The sequence below is a fragment of the Mesitornis unicolor genome, unplaced genomic scaffold (genome assembly GCF_000695765.1).
Source record: "Mesitornis unicolor isolate BGI_N332 unplaced genomic scaffold, ASM69576v1 scaffold6841, whole genome shotgun sequence".
NCBI classification, from domain to species: Eukaryota; Metazoa; Chordata; class Aves; order Mesitornithiformes; family Mesitornithidae; genus Mesitornis; species Mesitornis unicolor.
This window is the reverse complement of record NW_010163257.1, coordinates 70,594-95,371: the sequence shown is the minus strand read 5'-3', so window position 1 is coordinate 95,371 and position 24,778 is coordinate 70,594. Positions and strand designations below refer to the sequence as shown.

Below are 24,778 nucleotides of genomic sequence, written 5' to 3'. Positions count from 1 at the left end.
CACTGTGCTATGAGGTTCTGAACATGGTGGTGTTTTTCTGGGTAAAGCAGGACAGACAGTTCCCAGGAGCATGCTATCCTTGTGCTAAGATAACAGGCCAGACATGCTACCCAAAATACCTGGCTAACAAAATCCAAGATACATAAGAAACACAGAGGCATCCCTGAAGGGCAGCTGAATGTCCTGCAATGTGATAATGGTCTCCAGGAACCAGGCATGACCCAACAACATAGGTGCAGGTTCCTACCCAGCCCAATGCTGAATGAGCACAGCAGCCGAGCCCAGAAGGCATTCCCATTAGGTCACTGGGTGACTGCTATCTGTTGTGACCAGAACAGTTTCCTATACAAGGATGATTACAACAATGCTTGGGTTTTTGTATACCCGGTAGCGGGAGGCTGTAATTAGTGCTTCCAGGCAAACTGTGACCTTTTGGAACTTTTCCTGAGGCTTATTAAGCTTAAATTAGTTTCTGCTGTTTGAAAGCATGCACAGACTTAATCTCTGGGTCCTATTTATATTATAATTACTATATAATTCACATTTGCATTCACTTGACTCCTTTTCATACTTAACAGCCAAGGTTGACTCTTGTGTCTTAGCTCCTCTGTGGATAGTTCAAGGGTCAGAAATCCCATGGGTAAAGGCAAGGTGGGGAGGACTCATTCTTGCTCCCTCACATGCTCTTACGACTCCAAAATAGCAGGCTGGTGTGAAAAATCCCATTTGCACAAACAGAAGGTACCATCAGAGGGTTTTCTCCAGGAAAAGAGAGGATGCTATTAGTTGTTTGGAATTAGAAAGAAAACTTCTTTTCTATCAGCTGTTGACAATGTAGTTATTAAAGTAGTCTGAGATTAAATAAAATGGTGGCTTCTGTGGATGTTCCAGTCACATTTTGTCTCCCTTTAGGTAGACTATTCATTTGTTTTATAAAGTATTTCACTGTATTTTTATACAACTTTAATGCAATACAAAATGCCCATTAATACTCAGTGACATGGAATAAGTTTAAAAAATGCATTAAAATTTAATAATAAGATTACTAAACAACACCTGTAATTTCTAGTGCATGAAAAAATATTGTGGAATGAAAGTGAAACTCCTATCCCATTTAAAATTGCTTCATTCTGCAAAGCACTATATGTTCCTTACTTTTACATGCTTTGATCCTGTTCTCATTTTGATTCTTGCTTGTAAATGTGAGCTGTCTGGCATTGCCCAGAGGAAGGTGATCTGTCATCTGCTTACAGCCAGGGCTCTTGTTGTTTGGTCATTCCGTACATATAAAATTTTATCTGAACTCCACTCATAGGAGATAAATGACCGTGACAACAGGCTTCCTCCAATGCTTCAAATAATGAAGCCTCACAAATCAGACAGTGGCCTCCTGCACGTTGAGACTAGGGTGCATGTGCATTATTTCCAGCCATATGAGCGACCTTGGTTGAACTCATTATTCTGCAGTGGGTAGTACAGATGTTACCATCCCACAAGATTTAAAGCTTCCTCTGAAGAAAACTGCTTCTTTCACCTTGTTTGCCAGCTGGACCAGCTGTAAGGTTTATTGCTGGCTTTTGTTTTCTGTTTACATGATACTTGTGTAGTCCCTTATTAATGCGGTCAGTACACTAAGGATATATTAAAACCTGAGAATTCATGAGAGGAAAAGAGCTTAATAACCAGAGTATGTGAAACAATGTTATTTATGGGGTTTTGGGGGGGGGTTTAGAGTTAATATGCAGCATCAGTTATTACTTAACTAGCTATGATATCATTATTTTGTTGCAAGAGAATTTTACTTACAGAAAAGAATAAATGAAGATCATCTAAATCAATTTATACAAGGCCTTTAGTGGAATAAACACAAAATATGCAATGGGGTTTTATTCTGTCAGTGTTAATGAGTTGTAAATGTCACTGAGAAGAGAGTATTTTCTTTCATGCTGCAGTTACAAGGAAATATCCTTTTCCCTTGAATATATCAGCAGTGTGTTTATTAAAGGAGCTGGAAGGAGGAACATGAACTGAAATGCTCTTCCTCTCCTTCCGCAGCTCTACCAGGACACAGGTACACAATCTCTCCATCATTACAGCACTGCTGTTTGTGACACTTTTTAGTCATGGGATCACAAAACCATAGGATAATTCAGGTTGGAAGGAACCTTAGGAGGTCTCCAGTGCAACCTCCTGCTCCAAGCAGTGTCAGAGAAGAGACCAGACCAGGTTGCTCAGGGCTGTGTCTAGTTTTGTCTTCAGAGCCTCCAAGGGTGGAAAGAGCACAACCTCCCTGGGCACCCTGAGTTATCCAGAGACTTTCCAAGGTAGGCAGGGAATACAGAAAATGTCAGGCATGTTTCTCCACATATGGTATTTCTCTTAGGGTTAGCATATACTAATCCAATAAGGAACTTGTATTTTAAAAATAGGGACAAATGTTAAACTTTCATCTCTTTTCACAGTTTGCAGAAAGTCTGGATTAAAATTGAATTGAAAGAAGTTAAATTAATGAGAGATTCAATTAGAAATATCAGGAAATAGAACAGAAATTGGAAATAGAAAGAGAGTTGAGTGTGGGGGTTTCTCTCTTCAGATTCATTCTTCCATCCATAGATCTGAACCAGCATACTAAAACAAAATACCTTGGCCTTTTGGTAAGTCAGTGATCCCCATGTGAGCTGGAGTGGTTCCCTCCTACCTCTGGTACTTACATCTCCAGGTACCCAGTCATGGTACACTATGAGGTTCAAATCAAGCTAATTCTCCTAACCTACCTCTTTTTTACAGCTGATCTTATTACCATAATGGATGAAGCAATGTTTTTTGAGGCTTTCCACAGTCCTCTTTTGAACCATCCACATGCATTATTGAATTATGGCTTTGGAAAACCTTAACCAAAGCCTCATGAAAGGAAGGAAATGCTTTCGCTCAGCCCACTCGATGTGATACCTCATTGGATGATATTAATGAAGAAGGAGAGGAAAGGGATTAGTGAAAGGATTGTAAGGGAAGGTTAAGTACCAGCTAAATGAAAGAAATCAGATTATGATGAAGAGAAATATAATGCTAATTGGAGATCAGGAGCAAGGTTCATTAGGAGCTGGTCTTGGGAATGACTTTACTCAGATTGTTCCCTGGCAGCCTGGGAACCCAAAGCTGGATGCAGCTAATGGTATTTGTTAAGGCCACAAAGCTGATAAGCATCATCAGAAGGCAGAGAGAAATACTGGAAAAGCTGGCTATCTTGCAGGGCTGGCATGGGAGAAATTAGTAGTACAAAGAGTGAAATGAACCACATGGTGACTCAGGGCAAGAATTTGTCTTGTATGCTTGAAGCTCAAAAGTCACAAATGCCTCAGAAGAGCAGATGAGTGCCTGGGTATGCAGTGCTGATTATTAGATGTCTGTGCACTGCATACCAGTTCTGGCCATGGAAAAGGTAAACGCTTTTTTAGGATGGATGAAGCAAACAATTTCCCATAGAATTGGGCAAGTAGCAGTTTCGTCACATAAGGACCAGTTAAGATATCCTCTGCAGCAGAGGTAGAGTCATGGCCATTTCTGTTCAGGAAGAAGGAACTGGATGCAAAATGCTCTTGCATTAAAGAATAGGAGGAAAAGAGACTTTGTCTTACAAAAGCGAGCTAAAATAATCTAGGTTATCCTACTGGATGAGAGCTTTGAGGACACGTGACTGCTCTAACTATAATGGGAATACTCATGATTAGCGGAAAACAGCTTGTTGGAACAGACTCAAGATGTAAATTGGAGTGACAGCCAGTGCAACTTCAAGTTAGAAGGCAGTTTCTACTAGAAGAGAGAAAACATCAGTAGGAATTACATCAGCAAAACCAGACTTATATTTAGAGGGCGTTTGTTGGTACTTTTATAATACACAATTACCTGATACACAATTACACAATTACCACCTGCAAGGGAGGGTCTTCTCAGACCCAGAGGTCCCATGTCCCTTTTTGTTTGTGACCATAGGACAGATAGTGGGATGGAGCTGGATAGTGTCAGCCCAGCTTCCCACACCACTGGTTGTAGACGCCTCTAAAAACCCCATGGTATGGACTCAGGACCTGACCGTGCTTATTCATTCAAGCAACCTTCTGAAGAACTCATCAGACCTATTTTGTGTACTATAATTAGGGACAAATCTTTTGCTCATTTGCCCTGTAGACACTGCTAACTGAAGCTGCCTCAGAACAACCAGATTTCTTTCTGCTCTGTATAAAGTAAGCATGAAATTTATCACTAGATTCAGATGGGGCAGAAACTAGCAGTAACATCAGTGTGGTTTGTGCAATCCTGCTTGTTGCCCAAGAACAAGACAGCATTGATTATTTTACAAGACAAGTTACATTTGAGGAAGTAAAGATTAGATTAAAAAATTACATGCCTTGGGGCGGGTGAATAGCAGCACAAATCTGTTTGATGTTTGTGTCAACAAGGTTGCCAGAGCAAACAGCATGAACATCTGTCTGTAGCATCGACTGGAAAAGACTGTAAATGGGAAAATACTTTAATTGTAAGCAGTGGTTCACAGAGCTCCCCATGTCTTTATTTATTAGGATGATAATATCACCCCAACATATGAACTTTATGCAGCACATATAAATAATTCATGGATCAGCAAATAAAGAGATCTGGAGTCCATACACAGAGATGGCTGTTGCCAATTATCTCACTTGTGCAGAGCCAGACCCTCTCAGCTCCCATTGCTTGCAGCTGCTCTTTTAAATCATTCATCAGTGCTTAAGAGATATGCTGGTGGCGCTGGCAGAGAGTATTTGAATTTTCATTGTTTACACACTGTGAATTTAGCTTCTGGTCTGAAATTATCTGCCACAGTGAAGCCTTTGAGAATATGGATGAGAAGAATAAGACAATTCCTCTCTTTATCCTTTTTTAACACTTCTATAACTTTGATTACTTTCTTTTGCAATTTTACTTCATTTTTTTAATAATCACTACTTTCATTTCAAAGTTATAGCTGATATAATTCCCTGTGCTGTTTAGATCATGAAAACATCAGGAATACTTAGGAATATTCTCTTAAAAGTATTACAAAACAAATGTCTGGTAAATATTTTGTTCAAAGTTGTATGGTTTTCAGGTTTTATTCTGGAAATCTATAATTTGCCACCTAAATATATAGAGTTGCTTCTTTCTGATGTATTTAAGCAGAACCCTCTTGGAAATAATAATGAAAGCTGCTTAAAAAATTGATGACAAGCCATGGCCAATGCTTTTTTCTTGTCAAATTACTTAGGCAGTGAGTTTCTGTGATTCTTTCAGATCATGGTGGGGAGCATTTCCTGGATGATAAATTTGTCCGTGTCATTATAGTGATATGGCTTAATTCACTTCTAGCATGGATAATGACGGTAAGGTTTTTGAAAGTCAGAGGCCTCATCATAAAGCCAGATTTTTAGTTGCATTAATTGAAAATCAAATTCAAGTAAGTAAAGATTTATTCAGTGTTATTAACTATGCACCTCTCAGAATTTCTCCTATGAATAGTTTTGCTTCTTTCTCTTAAGCTATAAGTAAAGCAGCAGTATTAAAACAGTTGTCAGATTACTGGAGTTAGCTGGAGCCATGCTGGAGCAGAGGGTAGGGGAGGGGAGCAGAGCCTGCAAGCAAGGTGAGGGTGCTCCAGTGTGCCCCATCCTGCTGCTGCCAGAGGGATAAAGAGAGAGATAACAGGGTTATAGAGCCCATATGGTGCCACCCAACAGGCTAAAAAAATTAGGGAAGGGACCAGGAATGCTAAGTTCCACACCTTGGGGTGTATCACAGCCCTGCTTGTAACTGCCTCCATGCAGCTGGGGTTGAGGGAAGAAATCTGACCATCATCACCCCCTTGTCATGCAGGAAAGTGGCCTGCCCATGGTTTTGGGAATAGTCACCTTAGTTATGGAGTGTGTGCTGGGCTTCTCTTACCTTTTCACATCAGGGGCAAAACAGCTCGGTCTCTGCTTTACTTTCTTAAAGTAGAGCACTTTGGGTTTTATTCTGCCAGGAGCACAAGGAAATACTTAAATCCAGCTTCATCTGATGCTCACATGTGCTCAGGGCCTCCGTAAGCAAGAGGCAGAGCACTTGCAAAGTTTCCGAGGGGAATGGATAAACACAGACACTCCACAGAACTGATTAAAGAGCAGAAGCAGCAAAATGTGCTGGGGCTCAGGAGTCCCAATCAAAGCCCATTTGGAAGGGCTCTGGAGAGAGGAGGCAGGGAGCAGAGGATGTCCTCACTCTGCTTCTGTCAGCTCCCAGCAGTTCAGTGAACAAATTAGGTTTCACTCTCAGATTCGCAAATGACAGTGGATGACATTTACCAGATGGCATGTGTAATGGGTCTGTCACACCGTTATAGGTTTAAAAATAAAGTATGGGAGGCAGATAATGAACATACTCTTCCTAATTTCAATAATTTTGTTCTATCCCTGTCAGGCGTTAGGCACTCGACTTGTGAGTGTTGAAAGACTTTCGATGTTTGTGTATTAAAAGAAATAGTCTAGCATGTAACTGGGCTAGTTTACTTTAGAAATTGGCATGGAAATTAGCAATTTAAATAATTCCTAAAAAAAAGTTATTTTTTCCTCTTTATGACTTTCAGCCTGCTCACAAGTGAGATGAGTTGTTTAACTGGAATGTCATCATTGGGATATTTAATATTGAGAATGATCTTTCACGCAAACCTGATGATTCTACTCTAGATTTCTGTCTTTATCATTTTTCCTCATTTGTTGAAAAATACAAATTGAGCAATTCAAAAGTCTACTTTTTTGAGGATACTGATGCATATTTTAAATTATTTTTATTTGAAATTACCTAAACCTGAATATCTTTGTATGGGATCTCACTTTAAAATATTGCTTTTGGGAGATGACAGTAAAGTAATGAGAGACTAAGGAAACATAATATATAATACATGGAATTTTCTAAACTACTTACTGGATTTTTTCTTTATTTATTAGAGTCTCACAGTTTGTCCAGTGCAAACACAAAAAGAAAAAATAAATTTGAATATAAAAGGATTTTATGCATTGTATTTCTCTCTTTATCCCTTTCTTTTTGTTAGACATTTTTGTGTTAATTAAAGGACTGCTGTAGCTCTGATTGAAGTCATTTGGGAGGATTTCTTTTCTTTTCAGTGATTATTTTATCATGCCCATGATGAATTGTTTATTAGGTTTGTTGGTTTTACAGCAGACTGGCTTCTAGGACTGCAGGGAAAAAGAAAGGCAGATTTATAAATAAATCCGGTCAGCATATCAATGTATATTGGTAGTAGAAAGGTAAATTCAGCTAAATCCTGGTGAGTAAAAAGCAGATTTCCTCTGTGCATTATACTCACTTAGCTGCATTCTAAGAAAATTGTGCAAACTAAGGAATCAGATTGTTAATGAAGAAAATTCTCAATTAATAGGAAACAAAAGTCAGGGTGCCATATCAGTCAGCTTAATTATAAATAAAACCTTTCCTGCCTGTTGTCTGTATAGGTAAGATCTACACTAAGCACTCCCGATCGTATGCAATGGGATCTCCTTTCTTGGCAGCATGGGGAGCACCGTTGACACAATTATAGTGCTGTAAAGTCTTTCTTGCTCTCAGGAACTTATTTCACCCACCAAACTAGTATGGATAGCTCACTTCTGGTTTTTTCACCATTTGTGTGCATACTGTCAGCTACAGCATTTCAGGGGTATTTTTTCCACCAGCTCTACACAAATTGCTGATGCACATGACTGGTGATCATGCAGGATTTGCTTGTAGTTTGAAGGGCTCAAGACATCTTAAAGGGGCTTGAATCTCAGTGAAGATCAAGCCTCTTTAAGCTGTCTTAATTTTGGAGCTTAAAAAATATTGGGTTTTTGATAGTCAATGTAGTTCAGCAGCAGGTTTCCCCTCCGTGCCAACAGGGCATACAGATGATCTTTCCCCCAACTGGTCAAGCTTGCTGCTGCTGCATCATATTGCATGGAAGAGAACAGGAAGGAAAGTAAGAACCACTGTTTCTGAGGTTAAGGACTAACCATTTCATCATTGCCGTACTTTTTCCACATTCCTGAGCAGTATTGTCAAACTCATTGGAAAAGCTACAAGCAGATACAGTAGTGACATACAAATGGCTGTGCTGGGTCAGGAGGAAGCTCATCTTGGCCCAGCGTTGTGTCTCCAAGAGCGGTCAGCAGATGATAATTGAAAGGCAGAGAGAAAGAAGCTGTAATCTCATGTACCATCCCATTTTTCTATCAGTCAGCCACTTGGTGACTTTCTGAACCAGAAGTTGAATCCAGACCACTGTGCTAAAGACTATAACATCCTACAGCACCCCATGGTGAAGACTATAGCATCCTTGAGACTGTAGCATACTATGACAATGAATTCTGTGGTTCACTCGTGCATTGAATAGTAACAACAATCCTCTTTGTATAATGTTGACTGATTTCAATATCCACATGCTGAATTTTAAGACGCCATATGTGGTCTTTTTCAGTGTAAGAGCCAAATTGATGTTTATTTCTTTTAAAAACAAAACAAAAAAAACACACAAAAAAATTTGCAAAACAGCAACAGTTATCCATAGCATACAAAATGTAAATGCTTTGTGCTGTGTTGTTTGGGTGTCGTTAGAATAATTTTAAAAGCAAGTGATTTAATTGTGTTTGCGCTAATTATAATGTTTACAAATTAGGGAAAGATGCATTTAGTGGTCCGTTGGGAAAGGGCTTTGAAACCTCACATGTCTTCAAGTCTACAGTACTGTCATTTATTCATAGACTCTTTCTAATACCAGGGTGATTTGCTTTTTAGATTACTCTTGCATGGAAAGCAAGTCTCAGGAGTCTTCAGCTCCACAGAATTCAAAACCAGGTTCACGTGTGTGCGTCAATAGATATTTAACCAAGTTCTTTTCTTCTTCTTTTCAAGGTCCCCGAGTCCCGATGGTGACTGTTCACAACACAGCGGATGCACAGAGTAAGAATGGGCTTAAGCGTTGCAATTCTTCAGAGAAAAGTAGCCAGGCAGGACAGTGAGATGTGTCTGCTATTGGGTAAATTTACCCTTGTAGAGAGCCCAAACCGCCTCAATGCAAGTCTTCTGCAAATCAAAGGGACTCGCAGAGCTGTTGTGCTGCCATCACAAGAGCTTGCTGTTTGGGGTACCAACAGAGTAGTTTGGGCGTGACATTTGTTATCAGTTTTCTCAAAAAAAATTCCACAGTCCAGATCTCTTTCTCTCTTTTTGTTAGTTTTCCACAAATTTTGTATTATGTCCCACTCAAAAATAAAAACTATCTAGCTTAATCTATGGCTTTAATAAAGTGACTCTGATATGGATTGCCAGGTTGAGAGATAATGCAGAGGGGTGAACCTCACAAGTTGTACCTCTGCCTGGTTTCCATATCTGTTCATGGGGATTGAAGAATTTATTGTTTAGTGAGGCTTTTTGACACCAGTGTGAAGCTGGAATTACTCCAAATACAGGCTTCTTCCCTCAAAATCTTTTGTACTGGCTGTAGCCGTTACCGGACTGATTAGGACTCCCTGTAGAGCCCAGAAACCTGGATTTCTGGGCTTCCCCCTTCACACCTGCAGCAATACAAATTCTCCAGAAAGATCCATTTTTATACCCCAAGGTAAGGAGCCTTAGATAGACAACCTTCCTCTGTCCCTTCTCTACAGGGCTCTTAAACCGAGGTGTCCCTTTCTCTCTTTCATGAGTCTCAGGAGACTTCATAGCGGAGTGTGGGACTGAGTCTCAGATGAAACCAATATTTATCTGTTCCCATCGTTTTGATGGGAGACCCTTATCTTTCATTCTAATGTGGAGTTTAGCCCAGCTTTCACCTGCAGCTAAAGACTTCAGGTACTGCAGTGATCCAAATAGTAAACAACGTATTTATTCCAGCTGCTCTGTATATGGCCAATATCAGTTTATCAGGTATCAGTTTCTCTTAACTGGATTTACAGCAACTCAGTGCTGTTGTTTCTGCAAAGGAGAAGAGCAAACCAGGGAATTTGGCTCCCAAACTAAAAGTTTTCTGTGAAATGCTGAGCTGCTTCATTTCCTCACTGAAGGTGTTAAGTGTCAAAGGAAAAACTCCTGTGGCACCATAACATTTAAGAAAAAGGCACAAGATCCATCTTGCTTTATAAGGTTTCTGTGTGTTCCCTGTTTTATTCCCTGTTTTCTCAATTTCTGTTGACAACATGCACTGCAAGCCCTGACCTTGCCTAGAAGAGGTTTGCTTCTAAGCAGAATGTGTAGAGTGAGATCCCAAGTTCTGATTGAATTTTTAAAATCAGATTTAAAATCAAATTTGAGGCATATTGTATCCTTTGCTGTTAAAATAGAAATCCTCAGCAGTGTTCCAGCTAGTGTTAGCAGTGTCAATACTGTTAAGGTAATATGTTGTACATTTAACTCTTAATTTATCCTCCCATCCTTTTCAATTAATTTATTCCAATTAAAATGTTCCTTAGCAGAGAAAGACATGCATAAAATTTAGCAGCGTGCTAGAACAAGTTAAGTTAAAGCAATGTACAGCTATGCAACTGTCCTGTCAGTGCAAAGCATCACAGCGCACCCTGGACCATGGCTTAGACCATCTGCCATCACAGGGCCAGGAGGGTTTCTTAGCTTTGACCAGCAGCTCCAAAGTCGCTTTCTTTTTTCCCCGTTAAACACAGTACCTTAATTTTGTCACATTCAAGGAGATGGCTGACTGGCTGTAACAGCCTGTACAGGAGAGTGCTCTCATGAGCTGTGCTATAGCCTCCTGTGTAGTTTCACGAAATATGTTAGATGAAGAAAATGAGAGGTTCTATAAAACAGGCACAGCAAATAAAGGGATTGAAGAAGTAACATAAAACACACCAAGACTAGTTTTATTTTGACAGCTATATATGTGTAGCATTTATTACATAGAGAACTTGATCTAGGAAGGCACAGAACACCTCCGTTACTGAAATTCGTGATTTTCTGCATATGATTATCATTTCCCCTGTTTCCATTTTGATTCCCCTCATTCTTTTGGTTTTGCATAAAGGGCAACTGGCAGTTGAATGTTACTGAATTTACTTATTTAATATGAGCCCATTATTCTATAAAGGGAGTTTGCCTCTATTCTGCAATAATCTGATAATAGTGAGTTGCACTGAATATTATAGCGTGCTTACATTTAATTAAGCAATGACCATTTGTACTCCACAGACTCAAGCTCCCTGTGGTCCTAAAGCAGAAAAGAAAGTCCTTTAGGAGATATGCCAATCTTTTTTATTTCCTCCACAGTCTTCCTGGCTTTCTGTGAATGCAATTATATGAACAAATAAAATGGCTTGACTAAATTCCCCTACGTGGCAAGCCCCTTTCTGCTGATAAAGCTACTTGTGTGTGCCATAATTAAATGAGAATCTTAATATTTAACTAAACGTAATAGGCTGTTGCTTTGGCACTTTTGTGGGGGCTGTGGTTTCAATAGAGATGAGCCAGGCTTTTCAGAAGCTGGGTGAATAGTCATTGAACCAATACACTATTGCTGAAAGATCTGTGAAATGTATTATCAGGGAAGGGCATGTTTTTGTGCTGTGCCTGCCTATTCAGCAGAGATGGGCAATGAAAGCTTGATCATCAGGTACATAAGTATTATTTGGAGGAGCTGAGCTTACACATCCATTTAGTGGTGTGTCTCTAAAGGAAGGTTACAGTCAATGAAACACATAATTTGGTGCAAACCCCTCAAATACTCCTTGGGTTCACATGGTAGAGGTGGTGCCCTGGTTCCTTCTGGTTCAAACCCAGCCTGACGTCCCTGATGCCATGGGGATGAGCACTGCAACAGCATCCCCAGACCAGGATTCACTGCCACCACTGTGGGATCCCCCAAGCCCTTGAATCTCTCCTCCATGGTGCTCAGGATCCTCAGCATCACCAGGAGAAATTTCCCACCACTTAGGATATACAACATGAAACATCTCTTAAAGATGAGCCCTTTTCATACCAGCTGGGAAGGATTTGGTCTTTCTAATGTTGAAGGCGGCTGCTTTTTCTAAAGGAGGTTCAGAGTTAATGGGCAGATGTGGGATATAAAGGTTAAATCCTAGGAAGGAGGAAGGAACCCTCTATTTCAGTCCTTGGATAAGCCACACAAGTAAAATGAACTCTTTTTGAAACACTCTGAAAGGCAAAACTGCTCCAAAACCTGACATTATATATATATATATATAAAAAACCTGCAGGGTTATATGATCTTTGTTCACTCTTCCCTCCTCATGGTTTTTCTTCACATAAATTTTCTTTTGTGTAGCATAGTCCATGGTCCACTCCATAGTCTCCTCCTTTTCTGCATTTATGATGTGTAACTTGAGCACAGACTTGAGGACTTCTTCGTTTGATCTCTAGCTTTACATGGCAGGTAGATGTCTGCCTGGGACCCATAGCACGAACTCAACACAGGTGGTCACATTCCCATTTGATGTAAATCAGCTGGATGTCACTGATTTCAGGAATATAGCTTTTTGCCAATGCAGAACCTGGAAGGGGTTTCCAAGACTTAACCGAGTTAGATGTCTGTGAGGACTAGAAGGAAATTCTTTCATAAGGAAAATTATGTTACAAATATTAAGGTGGGTATAAAATGTTAAAGTGCATTTTCACAAACAATGCCAAAAGTTTTTGTGATCTGTCCTTCTTCTTTCAGAAATTTTTGAGCTGGAGGTAAATGAAAATGTGCAGCTGACTGTAAATGACAGGCAAATGCCTAAGGTAGAATACATGGAAATCAAGATAGACGATTACAGTAAGTAGCACCTTTCCTCTCTCTTATTTTTCTTTTCTCACTGCTATTGCTGTGAAATGATACAGTCATCTTGCCTAGACTGGCAGGAGGGAAAATGACTTTGGCTCTCAATAAACTCACGCAGTTTGCAAAGCACCCTCTTAGGATGTGCTACCCAAGGAGGTTATTACAGAGACAGGGTTTGATGAGAAGGTAGCTGAAGAAAGGTAAAATGATAGGGTTGAGGTGGGGGGTTTTTGCTTTTAAGATTTTTCTTTGTACAGAAAAAGCCACTTTGGGAAATGACACAGTGTGGTGTCCCCACTGCTCAGGGAATTTGCCCTTGCTGGACTGTCGTATTATTTGAGATGGGTTTGAAGTGGGATGCTGTATGTGCTTACATATGTGCTTATAGCTGTGACTGCCTGTTGGTATCCAATACTGAACTGCAGTGAATGGAGACGACTCATCAACGACTGCCCATAGCTGTCATTCACCATTCTTTGAGAAAGCCATAGCATTTTACAGGGTTGGGAAAAAACAGCTTTATGAGAAAAGCCAAAAGAGATTTCACCTGAAGTAAAGAAGGCAGAAACTTGGAACAGTTTATATCCACAGCTGGTGTATTATGTGTCCCACTTGTGTAATCATTCCCCACATATCTATAGGCCAAAGAGGACAAAGACAGAGAAAAGCCTAATAGCAAACAGACAAAGTGTAAGCATTTTCTGCCTGTCTCTGCAGTTGTACCTGAAACACCCTGAAAAGCATCTCCTCTGGCTGTATGCAGATATCTTACCTATGTATGGAAAATTCATATAATCAGAGTTGTGCAATGCCTCCCAAAATCCCAGTTTGTGTGTGTGGTGGTGACTTTAAAAAACAAAACAAAACAAAACAAAACAAAACAAAACAAAACAACCTCAAAGCACCTGGGTTCAAAGTATGACCCATAAAATTTCTCATGCCAGAAAGGAGCATACCTCTCAGATCAGATGCAGTGAAATAAAAGCAGTGAGGTGTGATGGATGGCAGGGTACTAATTTTGACCGTTACCAGGTGTTATAAAAATGTGAAGGCTGAGACACAGTTGCCATTTGAAAAGGATCATAATGACCCTAACATGTTCTGCTTGCCACATGGACATTGGGAACATAACCAGTGCATGAAATAACGAGAACAGTGCATTTCCAGACCTTACGGACAGGAAAAGATGAGGAAAGAGCCTGTCATAAAGATCACGCCTTTCCCTGTGAGCCAATTCCTAGTGGCACTGGCAGCTTGATGCTAAATTTCTTAACTGTAGATATCATTGAAATGTAATTCTGCTCATTTAACCAAACTTTTATACGTGTGTGTAGTAAATACAAGCTGGCCACAGCCATGGGACTATTCTTCTGTGCCCTCCCTGTATTTTCAAGGCTCTGGAGCTTGGGAGCACTGCACATAGCACTTAGTTATATTTAAAGTCAAGCAATGGCCTTTTTGGTTGTCCCTGGGCCATTGATCCAATTTACAGCTATTAGCATTCAGATGGAATAACTAATTAGGCTGAGTGTCAGACAATGATTGCAAAGCAAACCACTTAAACCACATGGTTAATCTGTTTATTAATCTACTGAATATGCTCCTAATACCGTTTTAATTGCTGGGCCTTTATTAATCTGGATTGTAGTTAACATTTTAAAAATAAAGTTTCTCTCACTAATGGCAAAAGCATTAGTATGGCAGTGTTTTTAGCCATCGATAGGAAGCCATAGGAAGCAGTTAAATGAAGCTTTGATGAGCACTTACTGGTTCAACATCAGTATAATGACATGGGCTTCAGCACAGTTACCTCCTGTTTTACAGCAAAATTAAACCCTCTAGAAGCTAGGATTAAAATACATGTTTCTCTATCTGTCTTCACACCATTATGGCAAAATAATCCTATTCTCTCCCCCAGCCACCGTACTTAATTGGGTTTTAAATTATCATTTTCATTGCCAATTTTCCCCCTCCTCTGCTGCCCTGAAATATTGATTTCTGGCTGTGTCACTCATCCAGCTGCCAAAAAGGAAAATTATAGCTATTGCCAGATGTTAATTGAATGCTGTAAAAGTGATGCATGACTGAGCAGCTCGCGCCGTACTCCCGATTTACATTTCTTGTCACCTCGGCTATCATAATATGGGTCTTGTCTTTGACAACATCTGTGTTCCTAAGGTGTTATTTACCAGTGAATCTGATGAAATGCCTTTGTGTTCTTGCTCATAAGTGGCCAGAACACCAGAAAAATCTATTAGATTTATGTCAGCGTTCCCACTGAAGACATGCTGTTATTTGGGTTTTTTGCCTAGAATTGCCAATGCAGATCCTAAAGCCAGCGACGTTTTCGGACACCGCACACTACCCCTTGCTTTTGGTTGTGTAAGTTCTCGCTTGTCCTTTCTTCCTGTTCACATTTTTAGGGCAGCATGGAAACCTCATCCATGATCAGAGCCTTTTTAAGATTTTCTTTGTGCACTAAATATCAGGCTGCTTTAGCACCTAAGTCCAGTACGTTGGTCCCTGCCCCCTGTCCCACCTCAGAGTTGGGAAAGGCTCATAGGTCCTTTCTCTCCTGTGTTTGAGACAAGGGTTTCAGCTCCCAGGATGGTGTCCTGGTGAAATCCTGCAGAGTGAAATGTAGGATTTTGGAAAGTTGTTCTATGTACACTTGCAATTCAGTAATTTTGAGGGCAGAAAGAGGAAGGAGGGGAATGAAAGATGGATGTTGACTTTCTGTCTCACTGCTTAGAGTACTCACTCTGCATTTAACAGATAGTTTAGAATGGGATGCAGTCAGAATTACTAGAGCTTAAATTTTAGACATCTTCATGCAACGGTCCTTCCTGTGTGAAAGTTGGTGTTTTCTGAAGTGACAATAAAGGGAGAGCTAGAAACCTTTGAAGATCTCCACGATGTTAGCATTTATATTAGCTAGGTAGGATTTTCTTCTGGCAGACGTAGCAGATGGGTATTTCTTTATGCAACGTTTGGTAATAATATTGAACACCACTGAGGTTTTTGTCTGGAAATTTTGAAAGAATCTGGGGGAGGGAAGTCACTGACCTTGGAAGAGCTTGCTTAGCCCTGGCTGCATCCCACTGCATCGCTTGCTCCATGCCAGGTAACAACCCCATGAGAGACAGAAGCCTCATGTAGGAGTGATGAATGCCTGAACACCGCCCTGCACACCCCTCCATGAAGGACAAAAACACTGCAACAAGCATGTCATTACATCACAAAATTACTGCAGAGAAAATGTTCTTCATTATACAAGTGCTTGAGGAAGATTGGTACTCATCAAGCTAACAGCACTTGATTAGGCTGCCTCTGAAGCTGGATGTGCCTGGGTCTCGCCTGAATAAATGCAAATGACAGAAGTCGCATGCACATTAAAATCCTGCAGTGAGTTGCCTGATGTCTCTGAGAACCCCAAAAAGGAAAAGAAATAGATGGAAATGCCAGTGGCTCTACAGTAATCCCAGTCCTAAAATATTACTTATCATCATTCCTTGATCTTTTTCGAGCTGTCTGGCTGAAACAGGGTCAATATTTCTCAAGACAGTTCCCCTGTGCAGGGTCAGGCCCTAAGCAGAAGGGTGAAGATGGAGTCTTGCCCACCCCTTCCCCTTCCCTGCCAATTTGAGGGCAAACTGAGCATTTTTAAGCTGTTAGTTTTATCATTTTAAAAGTATTCTTATGCTAAGCAATGGTGACAGAAGTGATTGATGGCTCCATCTACAGCTGTTCTGGAGGAGCCTGTGGGAGAGAGAAGGTCTGGGCTGGGTGAATAGGGGCAGTAAACGAAACCCAAATGCTTGCCAGGAGGTTTGATGTCTTCAAGCTTCATCCAACGTGTTTTGGCAGTGCCAGCATGCCCAAAGCCAGGCTTCTCACAGAAGCTCCTCCACCAGAAAAAAACCTGTAGAAAATAGCTATAGATTAGAGCAGGCATAAATGGGGAAAAGTCAACTGACCTCTGCATCGCTGCCCTGGTTTACTCCCAGGAGGAATCCTTCCCTGTTAGTGATGCGCTTGCTAGGTTAGTTCAAAGCTCACTGCATCAGTAGCTGCTGTGCAAGGAGGGAGGCAGAAGCCAGCCTGCAGCCTTCACCCCAGCCTCAAAACCCATCCCACACAACCCACCTGCTCATCATCATTGCAGACACTGGTGTCCCCTTCTTTACAATGCATGAGGGAGCTGCTGGTCCCCATTGCCATAGCAAGCTCACAGCTCTGGGGAGGGCGTTTGGCTGGTGCTTGGTGCCTGTGCCTGTGCTTGATGCCTGTTTCTGTTTCAGAGATGGGACACCTGGCAGCCAGATCGTAACAGAGAGATTTGAGGTGACGTGGGAAAGCGTCATGGTCAGCTCTCACAACGCCATCGTGCTGAAGTTCGACGGCCGCGGGAGTGGCTTCCAAGGCACTAAGCTATTGCACGAGGTGAAGAGGAGACTGGGCCTTTTGGAAGAGAAGGACCAGTTGGAAGCTGTCCGGTGAATGACACTGTTATTGAAGAAATTAATTCATTGATGATAACTAACCCAAGGCTGTCATTAGTCCTGGTTCCTTTAATGGTGTGTAGGGTAGTGTGAGTAGATGGGTGGGAAGGACAACAGTCATACAGCTGTGGCCAAGCGATGGCATCTGAGAGAGAGCTCATGCCAGCCAGTGCAGAGGGAGAAAAACAAACCTTAAACAGAGCTAAATTAGAGCACACTTAACTGTATCACATGTTCAAAGCCTATTTATTTTTAGCTCTGTACAGTCATCCAGCTACAAACAAGTAAGCTTGAATATCAGCTCCTAGATTAATTTTTTGCTGGCCTGGAAGTTGGAAAAATTACATCTTTAAACTCCTAAACTGCAAAAAAACAGTAAAAAACCCTAAATATCAAGTCCTGTCATATTGTTAGATTTATTCTGCACATAATCGTGCTAAAAACACTATCAGAGTACTGTAATAGCATCAGCTTTATTATGGCTTTCAGAGGTAGTGCAGGTTATTTGCTGCCATTTCTTGGTCAAATCCAACATAACAGGTTGCAAGATTAAATCGAGCAGAGACTCATGTGAAAGCAGCGTGTAGCAGCATGCATTTAGATCGTCAACATCATTTTTCTGCAGCCACTTCAAATTCAGGCTGGTAAAAATCACACTATGTTTGCTGTATCTAAGGGAAAAATATTTTTAACCCGTTGTTTCTCCTCTCTCATGTTCCAGGACAATGCTGAAGGAGCATTACATTGATAAAATGCGAGTCGGTGTGTTTGGGAAGGTAACGTTTTCCCGTTGTTCCTCTGTGCTGTTCTAGTTGGCTGATGTGGCTAAGCAGCTGAGCTAAATCCTGATTTATCAAATATGTCAGTGATGACTTCTTTATTATTATTTATATATGAGATAGACTGCTTCTTGCTTAGAGATGTTGAAGATTAAAACTTTCATTTTATCAATGTATTCATCAATGCTGGGGATTCTTTTTAAATTTACTTCCAAGTACAGAAAGTGTCTATTTGTCAGAAAATGTTGTCAGATAATTAATTATTTTTTCCCCTTGCAAACTTTTGTTTTGTTTTTATCTTGTCCCTTAAGGCCTATGGGGATGTGGGTAGATCTAACTTGTGTCTTACAAATGTATAACAATATTGATTTCTGAGGCTGATTCACACCACAATGTGTGCCCGGCTGGGAAACATCAATTGCGATGTACACACGGTTTGAAATGAGAATGGGGCTGCGAGGAGAAATTGTTTATTGTGGAAGAGACAGGCTCAGAGCGGGCGAAGAGAGATGTACGTACAGCAGCATCTCTGCAGGGAATTGTTAACAGCCTGGTGACAGGCGCTGGAGTTGTGATGTCCATTTTAAGTAAGGAAAGACTGGGGTAATATTTTGGAGAGGTAACATACCTGATCCAAGCCACAGCTGTAGCGTGGGATGAAAAGAGGCGAGCTCTTGGGCACACAACCCTCCTGCCTTCAGGAGAGTGCAACAAGCGTAGAACTCATTTCAGCCACATCTGCCAAAGCCAGGGAGATGTCCCTTGTTTTGTGTTTTTTCAGAACAAGGTATTAAGGGCTTTGTAGTGACTGAGAGTTTGCTGCAAGGTCTCAGCTGCCCTGTTTCTGTACCCCAAATCAGCAGTGCTTCACAGCAGGATGGCTGATGCCTCTGCCCTGTTTGTGTTCCAGGATTACGGTGGCTACCTGAGCACTTACATGCTTCCAGCCGGTGAAGAGAACCAGGTGTTCGCCTGTGGAGCTGCTCTTTCTCCGCTGACAGACTTCAAACTATATGGTAAACCCCATCCCCGAGCCCATAGAACCTTTTGCTGACCACAAATGTTATTTCTGCCCCAACCTTTCCCAGTTATCTTGTCTTTCTTCCCCAAGATCCTGCCTGTTTTGTATTGTGTGTCTTCTTAGGACTAGCTATAAAACCTTTTTTCCCCCCTCAAGAGCAATTTTGCTGGCACTAGTGGGACCAGCCATGGTGGTCAGGGTAATCACATAACTTTTATTATTATCTTCTTTTAAATAATGGAGAATTTGCCCTAAACCCCTCCAGCCTTTGACACCAGCCTGTGCGACTGTCTTGAATGTGCTCCTTTGTTGCCTGAACCACCCGTCCACAGGAGCTGTGGTCCAGCCTGCCTGCCTCATCCTCTCTCTGATGGCAATACTTCACTGCACATGACGGTCCTTTCTCTCAGGGACACCAATTCCCTTGGCACTTAGTGCCAGTGAAAATCAGCAGACTGCCATGAAAGTCAGTGGTGTTAAGCCAGCCTTCAAGTCCTGTACAGTTGTCCCTGAGACCAATGAGAACTTGCAGTAGAGTGTTGGTGGAAACTGCCCCATGTGAAAGGAGAAAGGGACACAGCACGATAGTGCTCTTCTCTTCTCATATCTTGGTTGCATTAAGGACAAAAGAAGGCTCTTCTGTGGCTTATTTAGAAACCATAAATACGTGGTGATGATGAAAGGCTGTAGTATTGTACATATTTTTAGTGCATTTTCATAAAATTTAGAAATATATCCTATGTAACTAAGGCAATGTTAGAAAATAAGATCTTTTTTAGCATTTGCAATATTTGCCTGAGAAGCACCAGCGTACTCACTTATGACTAATAGAAATGTTTCTTTTTTTTCTTTTCAAGCTTCAGCCTTTTCCGAAAGATACTTGGGCTTGCATGGGATTGATAACAGAGCATACGAGGTAACAGCATGGACACTGCATTGCCCTGATAAAATGTGAACAGGGTTTTAACTCTTCCTCAATGCATTCTCTTTTGGGAAGAGAGAAAGGATACACAGGACGGATTCACTAGTAAAACTCTGTATCTAAAAGGCAGTAAGGTATCCTTAAGCTTAAGCTTACTGCTTTTGTTGCCTTAATAGCAATGATGGATATGTTTTTTATTGATTGCTTTTCGTGTCTGCCTCTCTAAATTGGGTAAGTACAGTTATTCCAGTTTGACAGATTGAAAGAGCTGAGGCTGAGTGACTCAGATGTGCCCAAGTGGACACAATGTCATGACCTCCTTTGAAGTTCAACCCAATGGCCTTACCACTTTGATTCTCTCTGAATACAATTTTTGACCCAAAGTCAAGTGAAGCTCAGTTTCTCTTGGCTTTTTCAGTGTAAGCACAGAAGCAATATTTCAGGTAGGCAGAGCTCTGTGCCAGAGTCGAGCAGGATGTGGAAAAGAACATTGTTAAGCCTCCTAAGCCTTGTCTTTAGCTAGAAGACTTGAAGGCAACAAAGGTTTGAAATAATTTTCTTACAGACAAGGCAGGTAGCACCTTGTGCCCCTGCAGTAGAAGCTTTTTCTGGCTATCTAAATATTGAGTTCATTGTCTCTCAGATGTCACACTCATTATCTCTAGATCATTGCCAGCTCTTTTAGTCCTTTTAGAAATTTGAAGTCAGGTCAGTAGAGATGAAAGCAAGGGAAAATATTCCAGAAATGAGAGCTTTGTATTCCCATGTGCTCTTTGTGTGTTGAAGAGCTGACCTAAGCTAACAGTGGTACTTTTGGTTGACTTGAGATTAACTTCTAGGAAGAGCACCTGAGCTCTCTGCAGAGCGTGGCACTGTTGTGGGTACAGACCCTAACTGATACACATCTCTTACGCACAACAGTTGAACTATGAATTCCTTAGGGAGAAGAACTGTTCCTAACCCATGGAGCAGACATGAACTTTATGAAGGTCACATAGTTCAAGACTTGATGTAGACTCCAAAAAAGCTGCATTGTCCTGTGGTAGGTTACAACTGAGGAAGCAGAAAGAGAAATACAGGGTGAGAGCAGAGTGCAAGATACATTGCATACACCATCACAAGAATTAAGCATCGCAGCAATCTGAGGATGAGAGAACTTGTTAATGAAGTCCAGCAATAGAGGGAATATCAGAGGGCACCCTTGCAAAAATTGGACTTTCCAAGTCCATACAGAGCATGGAGCTGCAAGAAAGCCAGAACAGGCCTGTATCCACCAAAATTTCCCAAAACATGCCTCTAGGACCAAGGAAATACACAGGGCCACTTTTAATGTTCACGGTTGCTTTATCTTTTAATTGAGGAGAGATACGCATAATATGTCATTTAAAAAGACAGTGACTATATATTAATAATACATGCCAGTGTTTTTAGCCAGCTAATTTGACTTCCATAGCCAGGGATGGAAGGTCCTGTTGCTGCTGGAGATGCATTTGTCTGTCTTCTATGGAAGCCACATAAGACAGTGGGAAGATAAAAAGACAGGACTGATTCAAGGGTGTCTTAACTGAAAAATACACAAAAGCTAGGGCACATGCATTTAAACAGTGAAGGAAACATAAATTTGAGACAGCTATTCTTCCCTAGCTCCCTATAAAGCAGTAACATCTGAGATTTGAGATGTTCATTCCTTTTGCCACTCCAAGACTTTTCTGGAGTCTCCCTGAGACTTGTATTCTTCTGAACAATGCAGCAAAAAGTGGAAAAGACCTTCATTTCTCTTACCCAGTACCATTTGTGGTCAGAGTCACTCAGATTTGTATTTCCCCTGCGCAACTGAAAGATGTGGAGGGGGCAAAGGCATTCTCAGCAGTGGATGCTTGAATCTAGTATCAGAACCTCCCTTGGCCTGTCAAAGCTCACTGAGGTTGGCTTTCAAACCGTAGCAAAGTCACTTCAGCTCTCTGAAGAGTTCTTAGGCATAGGCACCTGGGCATGCTTTTCATCAGTGTTTTGTATTCACTGGAAATTCACTTTGACATTTTCCATGTGTTCTGCAGTTCAGGCTTTTGGTGAACATTATCAGAACAGACGAGGGTCTCTGACCTCTTCCTGCTGCTGATACTGAGCCTGGAAGGACAGGGTGGGGGGTCTATTTTGCCTCCAGACTGATTCAAGTAGCCAAGAGAATATGCTGTGCTGGTGTCTGCTTGTTATCCTCATGATGAAGTTTCTAATGGAATTAAGTGTTTCTATTTTCTCCATATAAATTGCTTATTTCTAGAAAGATTTTTAATCTTACTCTACCTTTACCTTCACAGATCACCAAATTAGCACACAGAGTCTCATTACTGAAGGAACAGACATTTTTGATCATTCATGCTACTGCTGATGGTAAGTTAGCCCATCATTTGAGCTCATTATGTGTTTGGGATGGCTTTGATTTTTCTTAATTAAATTTGCCTCCTTAATGATTGTAATCTGTTTTTACAGAAAAAATCCATTTCCAGCATACTGCGGACCTTATCACACACCTAATTAGGGCAAAGGCTAATTACAGCTTGCAGGTACAGTATGGGTTTCCTTTTTTACATATTTGAACAGTTATTTCCTAGTTTGACCTCAAACTGCTGTTATGAACCAAGCTTTGAAAAGTCATTTGCAAACACAGCCTGGCAGTAGAAATATCACCAGTGCATAATGTGCTCCTATGTACTCTCATGCTTATTTGATACCACTATTTTGGTTTGGAGAGTTGCAGAACAGTTATTAAATGACAGTAAATTTGATTTTGAGAGACATCTCTCTAAGGAATCAATGACTGTTGACTTTCTTTGGGAACAACAGGCCAAATTCAGGATGAATTACAGGGAAACAGGGATCTAAGTTAGATCAACCAGAAAAGTTAAGGAGGGAATCACAGAATCACAGAATATTAGGAGTTGGAAGGGACCTCGAAAGATCATCCAGTCCAACCCCTGCCAGAGCAGGATCACCCAGACCAGGTCACACAGGAACGCATCCAGGCGGGTCTTGAATGTCTCCAGAGAAGGAGACTCCACAACCTCTCTGGGCAGCCTGGGCCAGTGCTCTGTCACCCTTACAGTATAAAAGAAATGCCATTTAAATCTGTCATCCCACTGTGAGCAACATGCTCTGGTCTAGAAAGCTCCTCTTTCCACTGAATTACATCTCTGATTTGCTGAATGACCTATGTCCAAGCCATTAAAGCTTCCAAAATTAACCCATCCACTTGCCATGGTCCCTACCCTCTGCTAAATCCCAAGCCACATCCAGGAGAGTGCAACTAGCCCAGACTTGATCCATGCCTGGGACAATGCTACAGCTCACAGTGTAGATGGTTGTGTTGCAGTGCCCAAGTCCTACTAACACTCGATTTACTGAATACCAGCTCCCTCTGGCTGCATTTCTGCAGAGCTTCATGTGATGTGTTTGCTCACTCCATCATGCTCCAAAGGCAGATAGGATGGAGCAACAACGCTGGAGATAAGCAGTGAGGCCTGGATTTGGTCAACGCTACAACTGAGACATCCCTGCACATTTCTCAGAGCAGAAGCATTGGTACTTTGGAGCTTGAAGGCACCAATGGGCTTGACGCACCTCCAAGATTAGTTAAGGGTTGAATGGAGGGATGAGGGATCTACATCTTGGATCGAGATCCTCAGAGCAGCAGTGAGACAGCTCAGTCCTGCCTGCAAGTATCTAGCCCTAGAAATCCATTTTTTCCCTTTCAGTACCACAGTCTAGAAAACCCTTCAACATGTGCAGAAGTTACCTGTTTCATTAAAATGGAAAGTCTTGTTTAAAGTGTTTTATTTCTAGCTTCCCACTTTGTTCTTTAAAGCCCTTGTTTTTGTCAGTTAACCCTAATGCCATTTCTCTACACAGACTTGCCCTGGGTTTTTTCAGTTTTCTCAGAGGCAGGCACCGTAATTTGTAAGTGTGATCTGGTCCTGAAACTTTAAGTTCCTAACAGTCTGAATTTCCCTGTTTCTTTGCAGATTTACCCTGATGAAAGCCATTACTTCAGCAACGCAGCATTGGAGCAGCATTTATACAACTCCATCGTCAACTTCTTTGTGGCGTGTTTCCAAGTTCAGGACAAACTCCCAATAGCCCCACTGAAAGAGGAGGAGGACGATGATTAACCCTACTTGTCCGTGCTAAGCACAAAGCAGATGTCTCTAACAATATGCAACTGGATCATTTTCCTGAAGAAAGAGATGTTACGTTGTTAGCATGTATTTAAAGAAAACTGAAAGCAGCTCATCTGCTTTACTTGACAGCAACTCCTTCCTAAATGGAAGAACAATAAGCATGGTGAACTCAGCAGAAACTGCTGTCTGAAATTAATCCATCACAACCAACATCTTCTTTTCTTTCTTTTAATTTTTATTTCTTTGGGTTTTTTGTTTGCCACAAAGTGACTTCTGGTGTGAAAGTGGCAAGACACTGGACTTGAAGGAACACCCCAAGAAACCGCTTTGAGGACTGAAAGATTTAATGTCTCTTTGTATTCAAGCAATCAAGCAGTAGCAGTGAAATCCGTCATCCATATTAAGGTTACTATAGTTAGCCTCACACTGTGTCAGAAAAAATCTAACCTAATACATGGAAAAAATTATAGCACAATTATTTTAATAGATACTGATTCATACATATTTTCCTGCTCTTTCCCATGTTCAGAAAATTTCTCATTGCTACAGGACA

General features: G+C 41.1%; 1 protein-coding gene across 1 annotated transcript in view; it reads left to right on the top strand.

Annotated features, from left to right (window-relative positions):
- Positions 1-24,318, top strand: part of DPP6 (dipeptidyl-peptidase 6) — a gene marked incomplete at its 5' end in the record, with an annotated part of 83,661 nt that extends 59,343 nt beyond the window's left edge. The window contains 10 exons of the mRNA XM_010193906.1: positions 8,950-8,997; positions 12,722-12,820; positions 15,139-15,208; positions 17,128-17,322; positions 18,050-18,104; positions 19,018-19,123; positions 19,986-20,044; positions 22,369-22,441; positions 22,541-22,614; positions 24,070-24,318. Of these exons, the coding sequence (XP_010192208.1) occupies positions 8,950-8,997; positions 12,722-12,820; positions 15,139-15,208; positions 17,128-17,322; positions 18,050-18,104; positions 19,018-19,123; positions 19,986-20,044; positions 22,369-22,441; positions 22,541-22,614; positions 24,070-24,216 (926 nt within the window). The remainder of the gene's footprint in view (positions 1-8,949; positions 8,998-12,721; positions 12,821-15,138; positions 15,209-17,127; positions 17,323-18,049; positions 18,105-19,017; positions 19,124-19,985; positions 20,045-22,368; positions 22,442-22,540; positions 22,615-24,069) is intronic.
- Between the last annotated feature and the right edge of the window lie 460 nt (positions 24,319-24,778).